General features: G+C 42.0%; 1 protein-coding gene across 1 annotated transcript in view; it reads left to right on the top strand.

Moving 5' to 3' along the window:
- PDE6A (phosphodiesterase 6A) overlaps positions 1–18844 on the top strand; it is a gene marked incomplete at its 3' end in the record, with an annotated part of 68741 nt that overhangs the window by 3538 nt on the left and 46359 nt on the right. Inside the window, exons 2-4 of the mRNA XM_082382831.1 lie at positions 7258–7410; positions 8043–8132; positions 8683–8823. Of these exons, the coding sequence (XP_082238957.1) occupies positions 7258–7410; positions 8043–8132; positions 8683–8823 (384 nt within the window). The remainder of the gene's footprint in view (positions 1–7257; positions 7411–8042; positions 8133–8682; positions 8824–18844) is intronic.

Genomic DNA, 18844 nt, shown 5'->3' with positions numbered 1-18844 from the left:
CTAATAGTCCATATTCAGTTTTTGCCAATCATCTCAATGATGCCCACATAGCACTGTCTCTTTAGTCTCCTCCAATCTGAAACAGTTTCTTGATCTATCTTTGTTTTCCATGATGCTTATGTTTTTGAAGGGTGCAGGCCAACTATTCTGTAGAAATGTCCCTCCATTTGGGCTTGTCTGAAGTGTCTTCATGTTTAGATTCAGGCTATGCATTTCTGGCAGGTATATCATAGAGGAAATGTTGTGTTTTTCTTCATGCTTTGCATCGAGGGACATAGGATGGCAGTCTGTCTCATCACGGAAATGTCAAATTGACCACTTGGTTAAGCACTTGGCTCTGTCTTCTAAGAGTCCAGGGTTCCGTGGGATTCTCCTGGCAGCTCTGACAAAGACTTCTTTGATCACCTAGAGCAAATCACTTAATGCAGTTCTCCCCATAGCCCTCTGCCAGGGTCAATTCCTACTCATCCTTCAGATCTCAGCTTAAAGTTCACTACCTCAGGGAGAACCTCCCAGGTCCCTCTGTTAGTTTCCTTCCTAAAACCATCTGTCACAATAAGCCCTGGAGGCCAGGGACCATGCCTGCCTTATTCTTCACTTTACCCCAGGACCCGGCAAATGTCTGGGACAAAGTAGATGCACAGCAAACACTTGGCAAAAAGACTCACAATCAAGTAATTATGCAATAATCCCTTTAACACCTGGGCCTTTGTGGGAAATGGTTTCCTTTGAAGCACACTGGGCTAGATCTCCCGTGGGGTTCATCTCTCCTTGGCCCTCCATGGGTAAGGGTAATGGTTCTGCACCCAGGGGGCTTCCCTGAGGACTCATCCAACTGGATTAGAGTCTGTTTTCCCTTCAATTCTCTCTATACTTTAACTGTAGACAACATGGGTTGTCACAGTCTTATAACTGATTATCCCTGTTTTACAGATGATGAAACTGAAATCCAGAAAAGTTAAGTCACTTTCTCCGTGTCACAGAGATAGAAAGTGGCAGAGCAGGGATTTGAATTCAGGCACTCTGGCTGGTGCCCACACCCTTCACTGCTCTGCTGTTCTATACCTCCTCCTTATCTAAAATACGATGGCATTAAACGAAGTGCAGTTTACAACAGGTCATTTCAAATCGAATGGCAGAAAGTTAAGATGTTAAGCTTTGAGGTCAGATCTGGGTGTGAATCAAGACTCAGTCACTTTCTAAGAACATGGCCTTGGCAAATTGTTTAGCCTCTTTGGGCTCACTTCCTAATTTATAAAATGGAGGGAGATACCTAGTTTCTCTAAGTGCTGTTGTAGGATCAAATGAGGGAATTATTTCTCATCTAGCAAAGTTCTTGGCACATAGTAATGGCTCTTACTGGCAGCTCCTCCTCCTTGTTAATATTATTACTATTTTGTTGTTGCTGTTAAGGATCTATTTACTCTAAGGGATGAAGGCTGTACCAGGTCTGCGTGGGATTTGGAGAAGAATCCAGTCCTGCCCTTCTGGAGCTTTCAGTTTAGATTCTATTTGTGGGGAAAAGAGAGAACAGAGGTGCCGAAAGCTTCTATGGACCCTGGTGTTGAGGGATTGAGGATTTAGGAAGGTTCTCTAATTCTAAAATATCCCTAAGAGTTTGCTGAGCCCTGCACTAAGGAACAGCTTGCTGTTCCCTGCTCAGCCCTGAAGTTCACTCTGGAAGTGATGGCTGTGCTTCCCCAGAATATTTCTGGACATGCAGCCTCCTTGGTGGGTGCCCCAGGCTTGGAATGAAGTCAGTCCAGGTCAGCAAGCCTGTGTCCTCCACACGTGCATGTGTTCTTCCTTGAGATATCGTACTTTATTTGGGCCTTTGGATAGAAACTGGGAGTTGGTTGGAGAAGGAGCAGGAACATGGTGTAGACTGGGGTCTGGGTCATCCCTGAACCACCAACAAGTGATACTCTTAGCCTTTAGCTCCACCCCCACCCCCCAAAACCTGGGACATGCTTATAATCACTGAATTTTAAAAATGTGAAACCATGAACGGAGTTTCCCAGGGTTGTAATGTGGCTCCCATGCCCTAGCACATTCCTACTTATCCTTGGGATCTCCTCAGGGAGACTTGTCGTTAGGGCTGCCAGATAAAATATAATATGCCCAGTTAAATTTGAATTTTAGATAAACAAAGAGTACTATTTTAGTATGTGTTTTGTGCCGTCTCAAACTGCCAATAATCAATGTTGTGGTTGGACCAGGCCTCGTGGTTCTTATGATGAATGCAAGATTCCCGTCAGCACTAACCATCAGGAAACTTTGAAAAAATAAAGGTTTATTATTTACAAGACCTGGAATTACATAGCACACCTGGGGCCACACAGGGAGGTCTCAGGTAGAGAGGGAGAGTGGGGTCCAGCCTAGGGTTTTTATGGGGGTTGAGGGTAGGGGCATAGGCTTTCACAGGCTCACTCTTTATTAATTTAAAACATAAGAGCAGAAATTTAAATCATGGTAAGAGAAATTAGAAAAAAAAGTGGCCCCAAATGATCAGTTATCAAGATCAACCAAGATCTTCAAAACAAAGGAGCCTCAGTGGGAGGAGGTAGCCTGGCTCTTTATCTCGTGTGAGGCTGACAGCGTGCTTATTTGAGATAGCCAAATAGCCGTCTTTGAGGTGGATGTCTCAGCAATCAAAGCCTAAGTCATGCACTTACATTACAAAAGTGGAAACAAACAAACAAACAAAAAACTACAAAAAGTGTCAAGCTCACACTACCGTACACCCTCTGCAAGATTTACGATATACTGAAAAATTACTTACTTGAAATTCAAACTAAATTAGTCATCCTGTGTTTATCTGCTAAATCTGGCAACCCTACTTGCCATTCGGTATTTGTTTATGTATTTATTCTTTACCCTTTCTCCTTAGGAAAGCCCACAAGGCCTGTTTGTTCCTGTGCGTCTTATTTACCACTGGTCCCCAGACCTAGTCCAGTGCCTGGGACAGAGTGGGTACTCATTACAGTTTATTGAGTGAATGAATAAATGATGGCCCTTTCCCAGTGGGCTGTGATATTGTGGTTTATAAAAAGAAATATTTATTTGGTCTTTGTCCTGGTTCCTGGCACAGAACTGATCCTTGTAATTTCCTGAGTGATAGAACCACCTGACACTGAGCTCCTAAATCCCTTGGAATTTCCTAGGTGGTCATTGGTCTTTTGTTCTAATGTGGGGACTCTTGGTGGGCTCCTGGATGGGGGCCGGTCATGAGAAAGAGCAAGGCATGATTAGACACTTGGAACTTTCAGCCCATCCCCCATTCTCTTAAGAGGGGAGAGGGGCTGGAAATGGAGTTAATAATCTATCATGCCTTTGTGACGAAACTGCCATAAAAATCCGTAAAAGTACAGGGTTCACAGAGCTTCTGGATTGGTGAACACATGCATGTGCTGGGAGGGTGGCACATACCCCAACTCCAGGGGGACAGAAGCTCCTGCACGCAGGACCCTTCTGGATCTCACCTTATGTATCTCTTCATCGGACTGTTCACCTGTACCCTTATTATACAATAAACCTGTAAATGTAACTACTTCCCTGAGATCTATGAGCTGTTCTAGCAAGTTATCAAACCCAAGGTGGAGCCTCAATTTATAGTCAGTCAGGCAGAGGTATAGATGGCAACCTGTGACTTGTGATTGGTATCTGAAGTGGGGGCAGTCTTCTGGGACTGAACCCTTTCACTGGTAGGTTCTGATTCTCCAGGTAAACAGTGTCAGAACTAAACTGAATTGTTGGATACCCAGCTAGTGTCAGAGAATTGGCCAGTGTGGGAAAAAAACACCTACCCATCTAGTGTGAGAAGTGTTGTGAGTGTGGCAGTAGTGTGAGAGTAAAGGAGAACAATGAGCTTTTTCTAGACACTGACAAATCCCACTTCTGAAGACTGAACCTGAAAACACTGCCATTTCCAGAGACTCTTACATCTGTTGTCTTGCTCTCCTTCCCTCACTATGACACCTGGAACCCAGCATGCCAGGCCGGAAAGAAACCTCGTGGAGGACCTGGTCCAACACTCCAATTTTACCAAAAGGAAAACTGAGGCTCAGAGAGGTTTCAGCTACTGACAGTTTACTGACTGGCTCATGAAGCCACTCAGAGAACAAGTCCCTCCCTCCTGGGGCCCCAGGACATCACCCATCTGGTGGGGGCCTCCTTCACATTATGGTTTGAATTGTGAGTGCATGTTTTACATGATGTCCCCACTGTACAGTGATAACCCATTGATAACTCACTTTTCTTACTGGTCTTGGCATATCCAATACCTCTCACAGAGCCAGTGCTCAGTAAATATAAGTGAATGAATGAATCAATCCTGCAATGAATCAATCAGTGTATCAATGAATAAATTAATGAATGAATGCAGTGGCTGTGCCGTTTACCAGCAGGGGAATAATTGTCTATAAAACAGGGAAGGAGAGAATTCTGTGTGACAGGGCAGATGTGAGAGTTAATGAATTGTCTGGCTCTGGGCCAAGTACATCATTATTATCCAATAAATAGATGTCATCATGGGATGCAACAGAGCGTGGCACTGCAAATGTTTGAAAAGAGGAGCTGGGGTTTCCAGGAATGAGAAGCAGTCTTGCATTACATTGGAATAAAATCTAAGCTCTTTACGGTGGCCTCCAGTGCCCTGTCAGATAAGGCCTCTGCCCATGTCTCTGACTTCCTTACCCTCCAATCTCCCTCACTACACTGGTCTTCTTCCTGTTTTTTCAGATCAGCCAACTCACTGCCTTCTCCTGGGCTTTGCATTCTCTGTGCTCTCTGCTTGGAATGCATGTCACCTGCCTGGATCCTCTGAGCCTTCAGCTCTCCGCTTACCTCTTGGAGAAGCGCCCCTACCCACCATGACTGACCAAAGCAGCTTCAATCTGCCACCACTTCCATCACTGTCTATAGCATCATCCAGTTTCTCTCCTTGAAAGCAGCTGTTTCCTTGCTTTTTGTCTGCCCACCCCATTTGAATGGAAGCTTCACTAGGGAAAGACATTCACCCCTCTTGTTCACTGCCTAACCTGAGGGTCTAGAACGGTGCCTAGCATACATTAGAAGGCACTCTGTTAATGCTAACTAAATGAATGAATGACTTTGCGCTTTCCTTAGCTCGATTTCTGGTTCCTGGGCTTTAAAATAAACAGTTGGAGCTAAATTGTTTCTAAGGCCCCTCCGTCTCTGATAAGCTGAGGTTCTATGACACGGTTGTTTAGAACACTGTATATGCTGAAAATATAAGGCTGACAATGACTATGCAAACACCAGTCAGTTGGCAGCTGTACTATTTGTGAGAAAGTTCCAGGGCCGAGAACTCAGTGGGAGAGAAGGTACTGGTGGATTTAGTAATATCTGCCTCAGATGAGGGTAAGGCCCAAGTACTGTTTTCCTTGACGGAAGTGAATATTGCAAGACTGAACTGACTTCATGAAATGAATCTGAGCATGCCCCACTCAGGCCTGGGTTTAGGGATTCATCAGAGTCCTTAGAGAGTGACGTGGAAAACCCCTGTGGCTAATGCCTCTTTAGAGGTTTTGCTTAATCCTTGAACACTAATTCAAGTAGAGCACTACAGGCTTCTCTTAATTCCTTTACCCTTCACCTGGTTTGAGACAGCTTCCTTGACAATAGTGCCTGTTTATTTAATCCCACTCCAACTGGAAGAAATTAACAGGTGCACAGCACCACACTCTGAACTTCTACATTGTGGAAAAAATACCACACACCCGGTTCTAGCAAAGCTCTGTGAATTGGCTCTATGAGATACGTTTTCCTTCTCAGAACAGCATGAACTGTACATGTCTGGGCTGGCTTGTGTCCAAGCAATGCTGACCGTTGGGAAACATCACAGTGCTACCAGGAAACAGAAAGGTGGATTCTTTGGGATTTAAGACAATTCGGGTTCTGTCTCCCCTTTCTGACCACCCGGACTGCAACGCCCTGTACTGGCCTCCATGTTTGCCTTCAGGGTGAGGTGTGGGGGGTGTGTGCTCCTCTGTACTTCCACTGCTTTGAGCCAACACTTATGTCCTGCGTTACTATCACTGATTTATCTGTGTGCTGGCCTGAATCTTAGTCTTCTCTGTATCCCTAGCGCTTAGCCTAAGGCCTGACACAAAGTGGGACTTCCATTAAGATTTGTGAAATGGGGGGCTTCCTGGGTGGCGCAGTGGTTAAGAATCTGCCAGCCAACGCAGGGGACACGAGTTCGAGCCCTGGTCCGGGAAGATCCCACATACCGCGGAGCAACTAAGCCCGTGCGCCACAACCGCTGAGCCTGCGCTCTAGAGCCCGCGAGCCACAACTACTGAGTCCACATGTTACAACTACTGAGCCCGTGAGCCACAACTATTGAAGCCCGCACACCTAGAGCCCGTGCTCTGCAACAAGACAAGCCACGGCAATGAGAAGCTCGCACACTGCAACAAAGAGTAGCCCCCGCTCCATGCAACTAGAGGAAGCCCGCGTGCAGCAACAAAGACCCAACTTAGCCAAAAAAAAAAAAAAAAAAAAAATTTGTGAAATGGGGATATCCATTGGACTAGCTGTGTGGTGCTAGAACTGGATTGCGAAAAAAGCTGAAAGTAACAAATTATTTGGTTCAATGACCTAGACCCAGGTCTGTCCTTATCCAGCCTTGCCTGAAAGGCAGCAGAGCTGAGGGCAGGTTCTGGAATCACACACACAAACAAGTAGTAAGTAACGCTAACTTTCTTGAGTTTCAGTTTCCCCCACTGTAAGATGGACTACTAATGGTCCCATCTCACAGGTTATTGGGAGGAATAAAGTGAGCTGATGCAGGCAAAGCGCCACACACAATACCTGCTAGTGACTGTGATTATTATACTCACTAAGGTCTTTTCCATACTCAAGTTTCTATTTTGGGCGAAACTGCCATCACCTCAAGAGAGCCTTCTCGAAACCTTCCTCCACAGATAAAGTCAACCCTCCGCCCCCATCCTTGGGCCCCTACAGCGCTGTGCTCACATTGTCTCCACAGCCCTTAGTGGGTCGTATTTCAGACTTTCTTCTACTGGATTTTGGAGGTTTCCAGGGCAGAAATCATCTCTAATTGCCTTCCCCCGCTGAAGCAGAGTAGATGGAAATGTCTTCATTCTTTTGTCAACAAGAGAATGGGGAGCTCCCTTACCCTACCCCTACCATGGGCACCTGGGGCTCTGTGTTGTTTTACTGTCTTTGCTCTGCATCTGCCCACTCAGGCTTGTCCCTGTCTTCCTTCAGGATGAATATTTCTGTGACTTCGTGGACACCCTCACAGAGTATCAGACTAAGAACATCTTGGCGTCTCCCATAATGAATGGGAAGGACGTGGTGGCCATAATCATGGCTGTGAATAAAGTGGACGGGCCCCACTTCACCAAGAGAGATGAAGAGGTAAGAATGCTTTAGAAATTGCTGGGGTGGCCATGCTAGCACATTCTCCCAGCTCACAAATCCTCTGACCCTTGCTATTTGGCCTGGCCTCGGTTTCCCCATCTGTAACATAAAGAAGTTAGTGGTCTGATGCTCTGTGAGGAAGGCAGGGCAGGATAATCATTAAGATACTGGACTTTGGAGCCGAGAACATAGGGATAATTGTTCTGGTTCTGCTAATATCTGTTTGACTTGGGCATGTTACATACTTTCTCTGAACCTCAGTTTTCTTATTTGTAAAATGGAGATGATTTTTTAGTATCTCTTATATAGAGTATCTATAGTATCTCTTGAGGTAGTTGTGACGACCAAGTAAGATAACATACATAAATGATGTATCACAGGGCCTGCAAACTCAATAAACAGTAGCAATTTTTCATGAATACACCCCTATTAATGTAGACATCCTACATTCTGTGAGTTTTTCCCTCTTATAATGCATCATTTTATGAGTCAGACTTCCATGACCCATCTGCTCAAACTGTCTCAGATGAAGCTTTGAAAATGTTCAGACTTATTTGCTGATGGTAGAAGTGGCCAGAGGAGGAATTTCTCCTTCTCATTTGTTTCCCCTCATGCTGTTTGATTTTCAGATTCTTCTCAAGTACCTCAATTTTGCAAATATAATCATGAAGGTGTTCCACCTGAGTTACTTGCACAGCTGTGAGACTCGGCGCGGCCAGGTAAAGGGCTTGGCTCGAGGGAATGGACTGGATGTGTCCTTTTACTGAAGCACTGATGTGCTCAACTGGAAAGGCAGTGATAATAAAAGTGCCTGGGAACCCTCATACTGTCTCTGCTCAGTATCTCTGGGGTGCATGAGGTAGTAGATGTTTGTAAACCTGTATCCCAGAGTGATTGCATGAACAAGCTTTCAAGTCAGGCAGCTTGGATTTGAATCCCTGCTAAGCCATTTATCAGCTCTAAGACCCTGAGCAAATCACTTAACCTCTCCGAGCTTCAGTCTCCCCATTTGAAAAATGGGGAAAATTATGGGATAATGTATGTAGGGCACTTGTGCTCAATCAATGTTTGTTATTATCATTCTTATTAACAACCTAGGAGATAAAAGAAATGGGAAGAGTTGGACCCAGTAGAAGCTGCCCAGTTATTCACCTCTCTGAACCTCAGTTTCTCCATCTATAAAATGGGGACAATTATTGTATCTCTTGGTTATTGTGAGCTGCTGCTCTGTGCCTCAGAAACATTGACTATGTTTTTGTATTTTTTCAGATACTACTGTGGTCTGGGAGCAAAGTCTTTGAAGAACTTACGGACATTGAGAGGCAGTTCCACAAAGCCCTGTACACAGTCCGAGCCTTCCTCAACTGTGACAGATACTCCGTGGGGCTCTTGGACATGACCAAGCAGAAGGTGAGAAGACTTCAGGAGCAGATATTTCCAAGAACAGGTTAAATATATACCAGGTGGAGCCCAGACTTCTGTCACAAATTCAGTGCTCAGGGAAGAGGCTGGGAGGATGTGGATGGTTGTGAAAAGATTTTCATAGGTCTTTTACACTGAGGTGAGGACTACCAACCTTTAAAGAGGAAAAGTCATTCTAGGGCACAGGGGAGTAATAATAACCTGTATCTTCCCTTGTCTGTTGGAAAAAGATGAGTATGTGAGAAGAAGGCATGATGAGGTGGAAAAGGTAGGTGATAAAGAAGTTTCCATGCAGGATGAAAGTCCAGAAAGAAGAAAGTTCCCAACTTCAGGAATTCTCAGAAAATGCACTCAAAGGTGGGCAGAAACCTTTCCTATGGTGTATGGAGCCCAGGGCTCATTCAGGCAATTGAAGTGGATGCATATGCTTAGATCTGGTCCCTCAGAATGCTCTGGGGCCACGTTGGCTAAGGCGGCAGAGACTCAACTGGCCCCCAGTCATGTTCTTCAGCTAGCTTTTCCCAAACCAACTCTGCCATTGCTCTTTCTCTACCTGTCTCTGCCTCCTGGAGCTAATCATTTTCTGCCTTGGAACAGAGTTCCAGAGTTACCTAGATATGTGATTTCCTCTCCCAAAGTCCCAAGATCCCTGTCGGTTTCATTTTGCATGCTTTGTCATGCTACGTGTGGTACACAGCCCAGTGGAGACCCTCCAAATATTTGGTCAAATGAATAAATGAATTGCAGAATCTGGGGTTGGAAAAGACCTTAGGTCTAGTCCAGAGGCTCCCAAATGTGACAGTAAATTAGAATCTTCTGAAGAACTGTTTAAAAATTGCTGGGCTAATCATCAAAAAGTCTACAAACAATAAATACTGGAGAGGGTGTGAAGAAAAGAGAACCCTGCTACACCATTGGTGGGAATGTAAGTTGGTACAGCCACTATGGAGAAGAGTACAGAGGTTCCTCAGAAAACTAAAAATAAAATTACCATATAATCCAGCAATCCCACTCCTGGGCATATATCTGGACAAAACTATAATTCAAAAAGATACATGCACCCCTATGTTCATAGCAGCATTATTCACCATAACCAAGACATGGAAGCAACCTAAATGTCCATTGACAGAGGAATGGATAAAGAAGATGTGGTACATATATACAATGGAATATTACTCAGCCATAAAAAAGAATGAAATAATGCCATTTGCAGCAACATGGATGGACCTAGAGATTATTATACTAAGTGAAGTAAGTCAGAGAAAGACAAATATCATATGATATCACTTATATGTGGAATCTAAAAAAAAATGACACAAATGAACTTATTTACAAAACAGAAACAGACTCACAGACTTCAAAAACAAACTTATGGTTACCAAAGGGGAAATGTGGAGAGGAGGGATAAATTAGGAGTTTGGGATTAACATATACACACTACTATATATAAAATAGATAATCAACAAGGACCTGCTGTATAGCACAGGGAAATCTACTCAATATTCCATAATAACCTCTATGGGAAAAGAATCTGAAAAAGAATGGATATATGTATATATATAATGGAATCACTTAGCTGTACACCTGAAATTAATACAACATTGTAAATCAACTATACTCCAATAGAAAATAAAAATTAAATTAAAGAAGAATAAATAGAAAATCTAACTAGACCTATAACAAATAAAGAGATCAACTTAGCAATTAAAAAAAACTTCCTACAAAGAAAAGCCCACAGCCAGATATTTTCACTGATGAATTCCACCAAATATTCAAAGAAAAATTAATGCCAATCCTTCACAAACTCTTACAAAAATAAAAGAGGATGGAACATTTCCCTACTCATTCTGTGAGGCCAGTATTACCCTGATACCGAAGATATCACAAGAAAAAACCCTACAGACCAAAAACCCTACAGAATACAGATGCAACAAATCTTCTACAAAATACTAACAAAATAAAAACTGTGGTCACATATAAAAACCATGGTCAATTGATTTTCAACAAGGGTGCCAAGACCATTCAAAGGGGAAAGAACAGTCCTTTTAACAAATGGTGCTGGAACAACTGGATATCCACATGCTAAAGAATGAATTTGGGGTCCTACTTCACATCATATACAAAAATTAATTTGAAATGGAGCACAAACCTTAAACTATAAAATCTCTTAGAAGAAAACATAGATGTAAATCTTTGTGGCCTTGGATTAGGCAACAGTTTCTTGGATATGACATCAAAAGCACTAGCAACCAAAGGAAAACCAGATAAATTGGGCTCCATCAAAATTTAAAACACTTGTGCTTGAAAGGACACTAATGAATAAAGTGAAAAGACAATCCATAGAATAGGAGAAAATATTTGCAAATCATATGTCTGATAAAGGTCTAGTATGTAGAATATGAAAAGAACTCTTAAAATTAGGAGTATGGACAGACTTAGAGAACGAACTTATGGTTACCAAGGCGGAAGGGTGGGGAGAAGGGATAGTTAGGGAGTTTGAGATAGACGTGTACACACTGCTGTCTTTAAAATGGATAACCAGGTGGGTCTCTACCCGGGACATGGGGAAAGTGAGGGGCCTGCGGGCCTGGGTGCACCAGGCTGCCGTGAGGCCCACAGGGGAGGCCACGCCCGGCCCCGGGCCCCCCACACGGGAGGCAGCCCCTCTGCAGGCCTCGGCTGGCGGAGTCGTGGGGACGGAGTGGGCCTTCATGAATGCCATTGTCTTTGCTGGGACCACGAAAGACCCCAGTGCCTTGGTGCAGAAGCTGGGCATGGACGCAAGGGGCACCACCTCCATCAGGAGAGGTGCCAAGGCCACGGCGGTTTTGCCCAAGAAGGAGAAGCTGAAGCTGAGGCGTGAGAGGTGGCTGTAGAGGGATGCAGTTTCGATCCCTGGTCTGGGAACTAATCCCATATGCAGCGGGGCAACTAAGCCTATGCGCTGCAAATACTGAGCCTGCACACTTGGCGCCACAACCAGAGAGAAGCCTGCGCACCACAACGAAGAGCCCACGTGCTGCAAGGAAGAGCCAGCGCAGCCAAAATAAAATTTTAAAAATTAAAAAAAATTTAAAAATGGATAACCAACAAGGACCTACTGTATAGCACAGGGAACTCTGCTCAACGTTATGTTTCAGCCTGGCTGAGTCACTCTGCTGTGCACCTGAAACTATCACAACATTGTTAATCGGCTATACTCCAATATAAAAGAAAAAGTTTAAAAAAAATTAGGAGTATGGGATTAACAGATATGAATTACTATACGTAAATAGATAAGCAACAAGGATTTACTGTATAGCACAGGGAACTATACTCAGTATCTTGTGATAACCTATAATGGAAAAAAATATATATATATCAATCACTTTGCTGCATACCTGAAACTAACACAAAATTGTAAATCCACTATACTTCAATTTTTTTTTTAATTTGATGTTTTGCTCATGAAGGAAAAAAAAAAACCTCCTACAACTCAACAATAAAAAGATAACCCAATTTAAAAAAATAAAGTAAAATGAAATAAATAAACATTGCTGGGTTACACGATAGTCTGCCTTTTTTACATAATGTTCTGTGAACATAATTTTTATCAGTACATGTGGATTTTTTTAAGACAACATATATACACATAACATACACACAGAAAAGAGCACTAATTACAGGAGAATAGTTCGATGAATTACCACAGAATGAACATCCCACTTAACTACCACCAAGATCAAGAAATAGAACATAGGGCTTCCCTGGTGGCGCAGTGGTTGAGAATCTGCCTGCCAATGCAGGGGACACGGGTTCGAGCCCTGGTCTGGGAAGATCCCACATGCCGCGGAGCAACTAGGCCCGTGAGCCACAACTACTGAGCCTGCGCGTCTGGAGCCTGTGCTCCGCAACAAGAGAGGCCGCGATAGTGAGAGGCCCGCGCACAGCGATGAAGAGTGGCCCCCGCTTGCCGCAACTAGAGAAAGCCCTAGCACAGAAACGAAGACCCAACACAGCAATCAATCAATCAATAAATCTTTAAAAAAAAAAAAAAAAAAAAGAAATAGAACATAACTGGCCCCTCAGAAGTCCCTTTTTTACCCCTTTCCAGTAACTCCCACCCCTTCCTCCCTAAAGGTAACCACTATCTGACCTTTAAAGCTATGTTAGTTTTGCCTATTTTTGAAGTTCATATAAGTGGAATCATATAAATACATACTCTTTTGCGTCTGGCTTCTTTTGATCAGCATTTGGGTTGTAAGATTCATTCTTATTGCTCCTCATAGCATTAGTTCATTAATTTTCATTCTTGTGGAATATTCCATTATATGAATAATCTGCAAAGTATTTATTTATTCTACTGTTGATGGACATTTGCATTTTCAGGTTTGGGCTTTTATGAATATTGCTATTATGAACACTCTAGTACATATTTTTTGGTACAAAGTTGTACCCATTTCCCATTTCAGTTAGGTATTTACCTGGGAGTAGAAATTCTGGGTAACAGCTTTTTTTTTTTTTTTTTTTATCACATTTATTTTAAATTTATTTATTTATTTATTTATGGCTGTGTTGGGTCTTCGCTTCTGTGCGAGGGCTCTCTCCAGTTGCGGCAAGCAGGGGCCACTCCTCATCGCGATGCGCGGGCCTCTCACCGTCGCGGCCTCTCCCGTTGCGGAGCACAGGCTCCAGATGCGCAGGCTCAGCAATTGTGGCTCACGGACCCAGCCGCTCCGCGGCACGCGGGATCTTCCCAGACCAGGGCTCGAACCCGTGTCCCCTGCATCGGCAGGCAGATTCTCAACCACTGCGCCACCAGGGGAGCCCCTTTTTTTTTTTTTTTTTTTTTTTTTTTTTTTTAATATTTATTTATTCATGGCCACGTCGGGTCTTAGTTGCGGCCTGCAGGATCTTTCCTTGTGGTGCACGGGCTTCTCTCTAGGTGTGGTGCATGGGCTCCAGAGCACGTGGGCTTGGTAGTTTGCGACACACAGGCTCTCTAGTTGAGGCACGCGGTCTCAGTAGTTGTGGCACACAGGCTTAGTTGCCCCGTGGCATGTGGGATCTCAGTTCCCTGACCAGGGATCGAACCTTCGTCCCCTGCATTGGAAGGCAGATTGTCAACCACTGCACCACCAGGGAAGTCCCTAGCTTTTTTTTAAATTGAAGTACAGTTGATGTACAATATTATATAAGTTACTGGTGTACAATATAGTGATTCACAATTGTTAAAGGTAAGAATTACCTTTAATATTACTCCTCTGGGTAATAGTTTTAATAGATATTGCCAATCTGATTTTCAAAATTATTGTACCATTTTACCCTCCCACTAGCAATGTAGGGGGTGTCCTCACTAATACTTGGTATTGCCATCTTACTAATTTAGCCATTTTGGTGGGTGTGTAGTGTTATCTCTTTGAGTGTTAACATGTGTCACCTAATGACCAGGAAGCTTTATGTTTATTGACCATTTGGATATCTTTTGTGAAGTGCCTGTTCAAGTCTTTTCCCCATTTTTTTTATTCTATTGTATGGTTTTATCTTACTTATTTGTCAGAGTTCTTAACAAATGCTGGATATGGGTCCTCTGTTGAATGCAACATTGCAAATATCTTCTCCCATACTGTGCTCTCATTATCTTATGTTTTGATAAATGTAAGTTTTAAATTATATTGTAGCCCAATTTATCAATCTTTTCCTTTATGGTTATTGGTTTTTATGCCCTATTTAAGAAATCTTTCCTGGCCCCAAGGTGATAAAGATATTCACCTATTTTAACTTCTAAAAGCCTTATTGTTTGAACTTTCACATACAGCTCTACAATCTACCTAACATTTCTAAAATGTAGAGCATGAAGTAATGTCGATATTAATTTTTCCCATATAGATATCCAATTGACCAGTACTTGAAAAGACCATCCTTCTCCCCCACTGTTCTACTGAAAAGACCATATTTCTCTATCATACCTCTATCATCAATCAAGTGTCCATATATTGGGTCTGTTTCTGGACTCTCTATTTTGTTCCCTTGGTATATTTATCTATTCTTCTGCAATACCATACTGTCTTAATTATAGTACCTCTATAAAATATCTTGATATGCAGTGGTAAAAGACCTCTAAGTTTGTTGTCATTATATACTAGAGTTTTTCATCATGTTTTACGTCTCTTACACTCCTTTCTGTATTTTCCGCCCTTTTATATTTTTGTTTTTTAGTTTGAATATTTCTTCTGATCCATGAATCTTCAGTTGTGTCTAATTGGCTGTTAAAACTATCTATTGAGTTCTTAATTTCAGGTATTTTTCAATTTTAGAATTTCCATTTCATCTTTCTTGAGGTTTCCAGTGCTCTTCTAAAATTCTCTATTCTGTATTTGATTTCTTGGATGTAATCAGTTATTTTAGAGTCTGGGTCTGAGAGCTATAATATCTGTGGATATATTCTATGGCTGTTTTTCTATAGTCTGTTTTATCTCTTGATTTTCAGTTAATCCTTATCTTGTACATGACTATTTATTTTTGTTTGAACATTAGAGACATGTATAAAACATTTTAGAGATGATTTGAAACTCTGGGCAATGTTATATTCCTCCAAAGGGGATTTATGTTACTTCTGGCTAGCGGTTGAGATAAAGGCAGAGCATCTGAATCCAATCAGGGATTGAGCTGATTTGAAGCTGGTCTTCAGTTTTTGCAAGGGATGTTCTGTTTCTGATTCACTTTTACTCCTAGGGTATAAACCTTTAAGAAGGGCCGGCTGAAACATGGGTTGATTTCAAAGGTCCCTCCTCCTTGGCAGGCCCTGAATTCCAATTTTTTCCTACTAGCCCAGTAAGTCTGCGCAGCTTCCCAGTGGCTCCCACAGCATCTTTGGTATCAGCAAGGGGATCAAGAGGAAAAGCTGAATCAGACATTAGGCTCACATCTCTGGGCTTCCCTTCTCTGTGGGATCTTGGCCCATCAAGTCCCTGCTGCCTTGCTAGCTCTATGATTCCTTCAAACAAATGTTTATATACACATATGCACACATACACATATACAGTCCAGGTTTCATAATAATTCTCAGTTGGAGGACTGGTCTGAAACAAACTGGCCACCATTAATAGGAGTAGAAATCCTCTTTCTTTGTTCTTTAATCCACATAGATTTACCTCATTCTTCTAAATAGTATGGATATACCATAATTAATTTATCCTTTCGCCTATTTCTGGGCATTTAAATCATTTCTAAATAGTCTTGCAATTAAAGACAATGCTATAATGAACAACCTTGGAGCTAAATTCCTGCACACTTGACAGAGACTATCTATAGGACAAAGCTGTGGAAGTAGATTACTAAGAAAAAATTTTTATTTTGCTTTCCCAAAATTCTCCCTCTAAAGACTAAATCATTTTATACTCACTCGCACTGCATGAGAATTCCATTTCTCCAAACTCCTGCCAATTCTGTGTATCATAAATCTTTTTATTTTTTCCTACTTAAATGGGCAAAAAATGTTATTGTTTTTTTCTAATTGTTTTTTCACTGATTACCAAGTGAGGGTAAATACATTTATATGTTTATTTGTGAGTTAACTTTCTTTCTTCCATATATTGCCCAGATTTTTCTGGGCAATATATGCCCATTTTTCCACCTTTAAAATTGAATTCTTTGTCTATTTCTTATTAAAATATAGGACTGCTTTATCTATGATATAGACTATATCTCTGTCACATAGGCTGCAACCATATTTTCCCTTTCTGTGGATTATATTTTAACTTTGTTTATGGCATCTTTCATCATACAGAAGATTTAAATTTTCTTTTATGGCTTCTGCGTTTTGAATTTTGTTTAAGAAAGACTTCCTCAACCTTAATATTATAGCCTGAGATAATCTGATGTGTTTTGATTAATATATTTTCATCTTTCACTCATCTTTTGAAATTATTAATATATTATGGTATAAGGTAGGGATAAATTTTGTGCCCACCTCATAATTCCCCATTTAAAGAACAGTCTACCCTTTCTCCACTGTTTTGAAATGCCACCATTTTGATATGCCATTTTACCATATAACAGATTTCCATATACTCATGGGTTTATTATTCTGATTTTTGCCTTTAAAATAGCTCCCTAAGTGATTCTGGTGCAGTTGGGCCATATACTGATTTTAGGGAACCTCTGGCTCTAGTGCAACTGTCCATTTGATTTTTGTAAATTCTTGAATCAAGTATTTTGCCAAATATGGCTAAATCCAGCAATAAGCACTTTGATACTCCTTCAGGAAGTAGCAAATGAATTCATACAAATGAATGGTTCTATTTTTTAATCAAAAGAATTTCTGAGTAGTTGAATTCAAAAGAAATTTGGAGGTGCAAACTGAGCACCATTTTAAGGCATTCAGTTTGCACCTTAAAGGATCTGAACACAGCTCTGAGCTGCAGTGTTCTGCCCTCTGTTTCTTTTGAACTCCCCCTCAAAAGGGAAAGTCACATTTAAGCAAGAATATCCTGACTTAGTCATCCCCAATAGATGGAACAATCTAGCAATGAGAAGTGGGCTGGGCTGCCTATAATCACTCTAAGAACCTACCTCCCCCTCCCCTCACACCGCCCCACCCCAGGTAGCTAAGCTCTTACCTGAAGTATTGACATTATGAAAAAAGTCAATAAAGGTCACTGAATTGTACACTTAAACTGGGTGAATCATATGGTATATGAATTATATCTCAAAAAAGCTGTTTAGAAATAAAAGAGAGAGAGAGATTGAGACAGAGGAAGGCAAGCATAAACATGCCCCACATTCCACCCAACCCTTTGTTTACAACATCTGCTTCTCCTTGGGACAATCTTCAGAATCACTCAGAGTTTGACCTTGACAGTGTCAGCCCCATGTCCTTCTTCTGGACTCCTCTAACATTTGTGTTCTCCTTTTATTACTGTTTTGGTTCTTACCCCATCTACCTTACTAAAGTTACTTGAGGGCTTAATTCTCTCCTCCATGACATAGCAGATTCCTCCAGGGCATAAACTTTACCTTGTCCATCTCTCTCTATCTAGCAGCAAGCATGTTGTGGAGCTTAGGTAAGTCCCCAGTTCACATTTTCACCCAGAATTGAATTGCTTCCTGTTGTTGGTAGTCAAGAGAAGAGCCCAACTGGGCAGAAGGGTGAGGATGTGAAATCTGAATTTCATGTGGAGTCCCTTCTGCTTGCCCTCTGGATGATATTAGAACAAACCCCCATGACAAACATGTTCAAACAAGAGAGAGAGGTCAAGAAGCATCCTGCCCACAGTAACCCAGAGCTAGTGAATCACGGCCCCTAAATACCAACAGATAAATGAACAGAGAGGCACTGGAGGACAGAGGCCTCCTCCGCCAGGCCCAGATTTGGCCCAACACAAGCTGTGCAGCTGCGTGTGCGGTAGGAAAACCAGCGGAGAAGTAGCAAGGGAGCGCCTGCATGGCTTCCCAGTTTCTTCTCCTGGGGCTGCGTGACCATGCAGAGCCTTTGCCAACCCTTTTCTCTCCTCTCTCTGCCCCTGTCTTTGCCAGTTGTCTTACAGGTGTCATCCTTTCCTGTTGGAGCCCAGATATGTGTCTATCCGTCCATATTTGGCACCATTGTCTGTTCTTTCTTTCTTATCTAGAAAAAAATTTTTTTCCCTATTACAAAAGCCATAAATTTTATTAGGGAATAATTGCTAAATAAAGTATAATCTCATTCCAATCCCCCAGAGAAAACCAGTTGTTAATGCTTTGTTGTGAATTCTTTGACAGCATTTTCTGTATAAACACTGGGGCCACATGATTTATCTATTTTTGTCACCTCACATTTTTTACTCATCAGTGTATCATGGACATCTTTTTAATCAATACCTACACAACTGTTAACATCATTGTTACTAGACGTACCATAATTGATTTAATAAGTCCCCTCCTATTGGACACTTAGGTTTTTTCTGATTTTTCACTGCTATAAATGATACTGCAAGAAACACTGTTCCAGCTAAACGTTTGCTCACATGCTTAGCATGTATTAATACTT

The sequence above is a fragment of the Balaenoptera borealis genome (genome assembly GCF_965194805.1).
Source record: "Balaenoptera borealis genome assembly, chromosome: 2".
Classification (NCBI taxonomy): Eukaryota; Metazoa; Chordata; class Mammalia; order Artiodactyla; family Balaenopteridae; genus Balaenoptera; species Balaenoptera borealis.
Note: the sequence above shows the minus strand (reverse complement) of the source record. Positions and strands in the feature narration are given on the sequence as shown.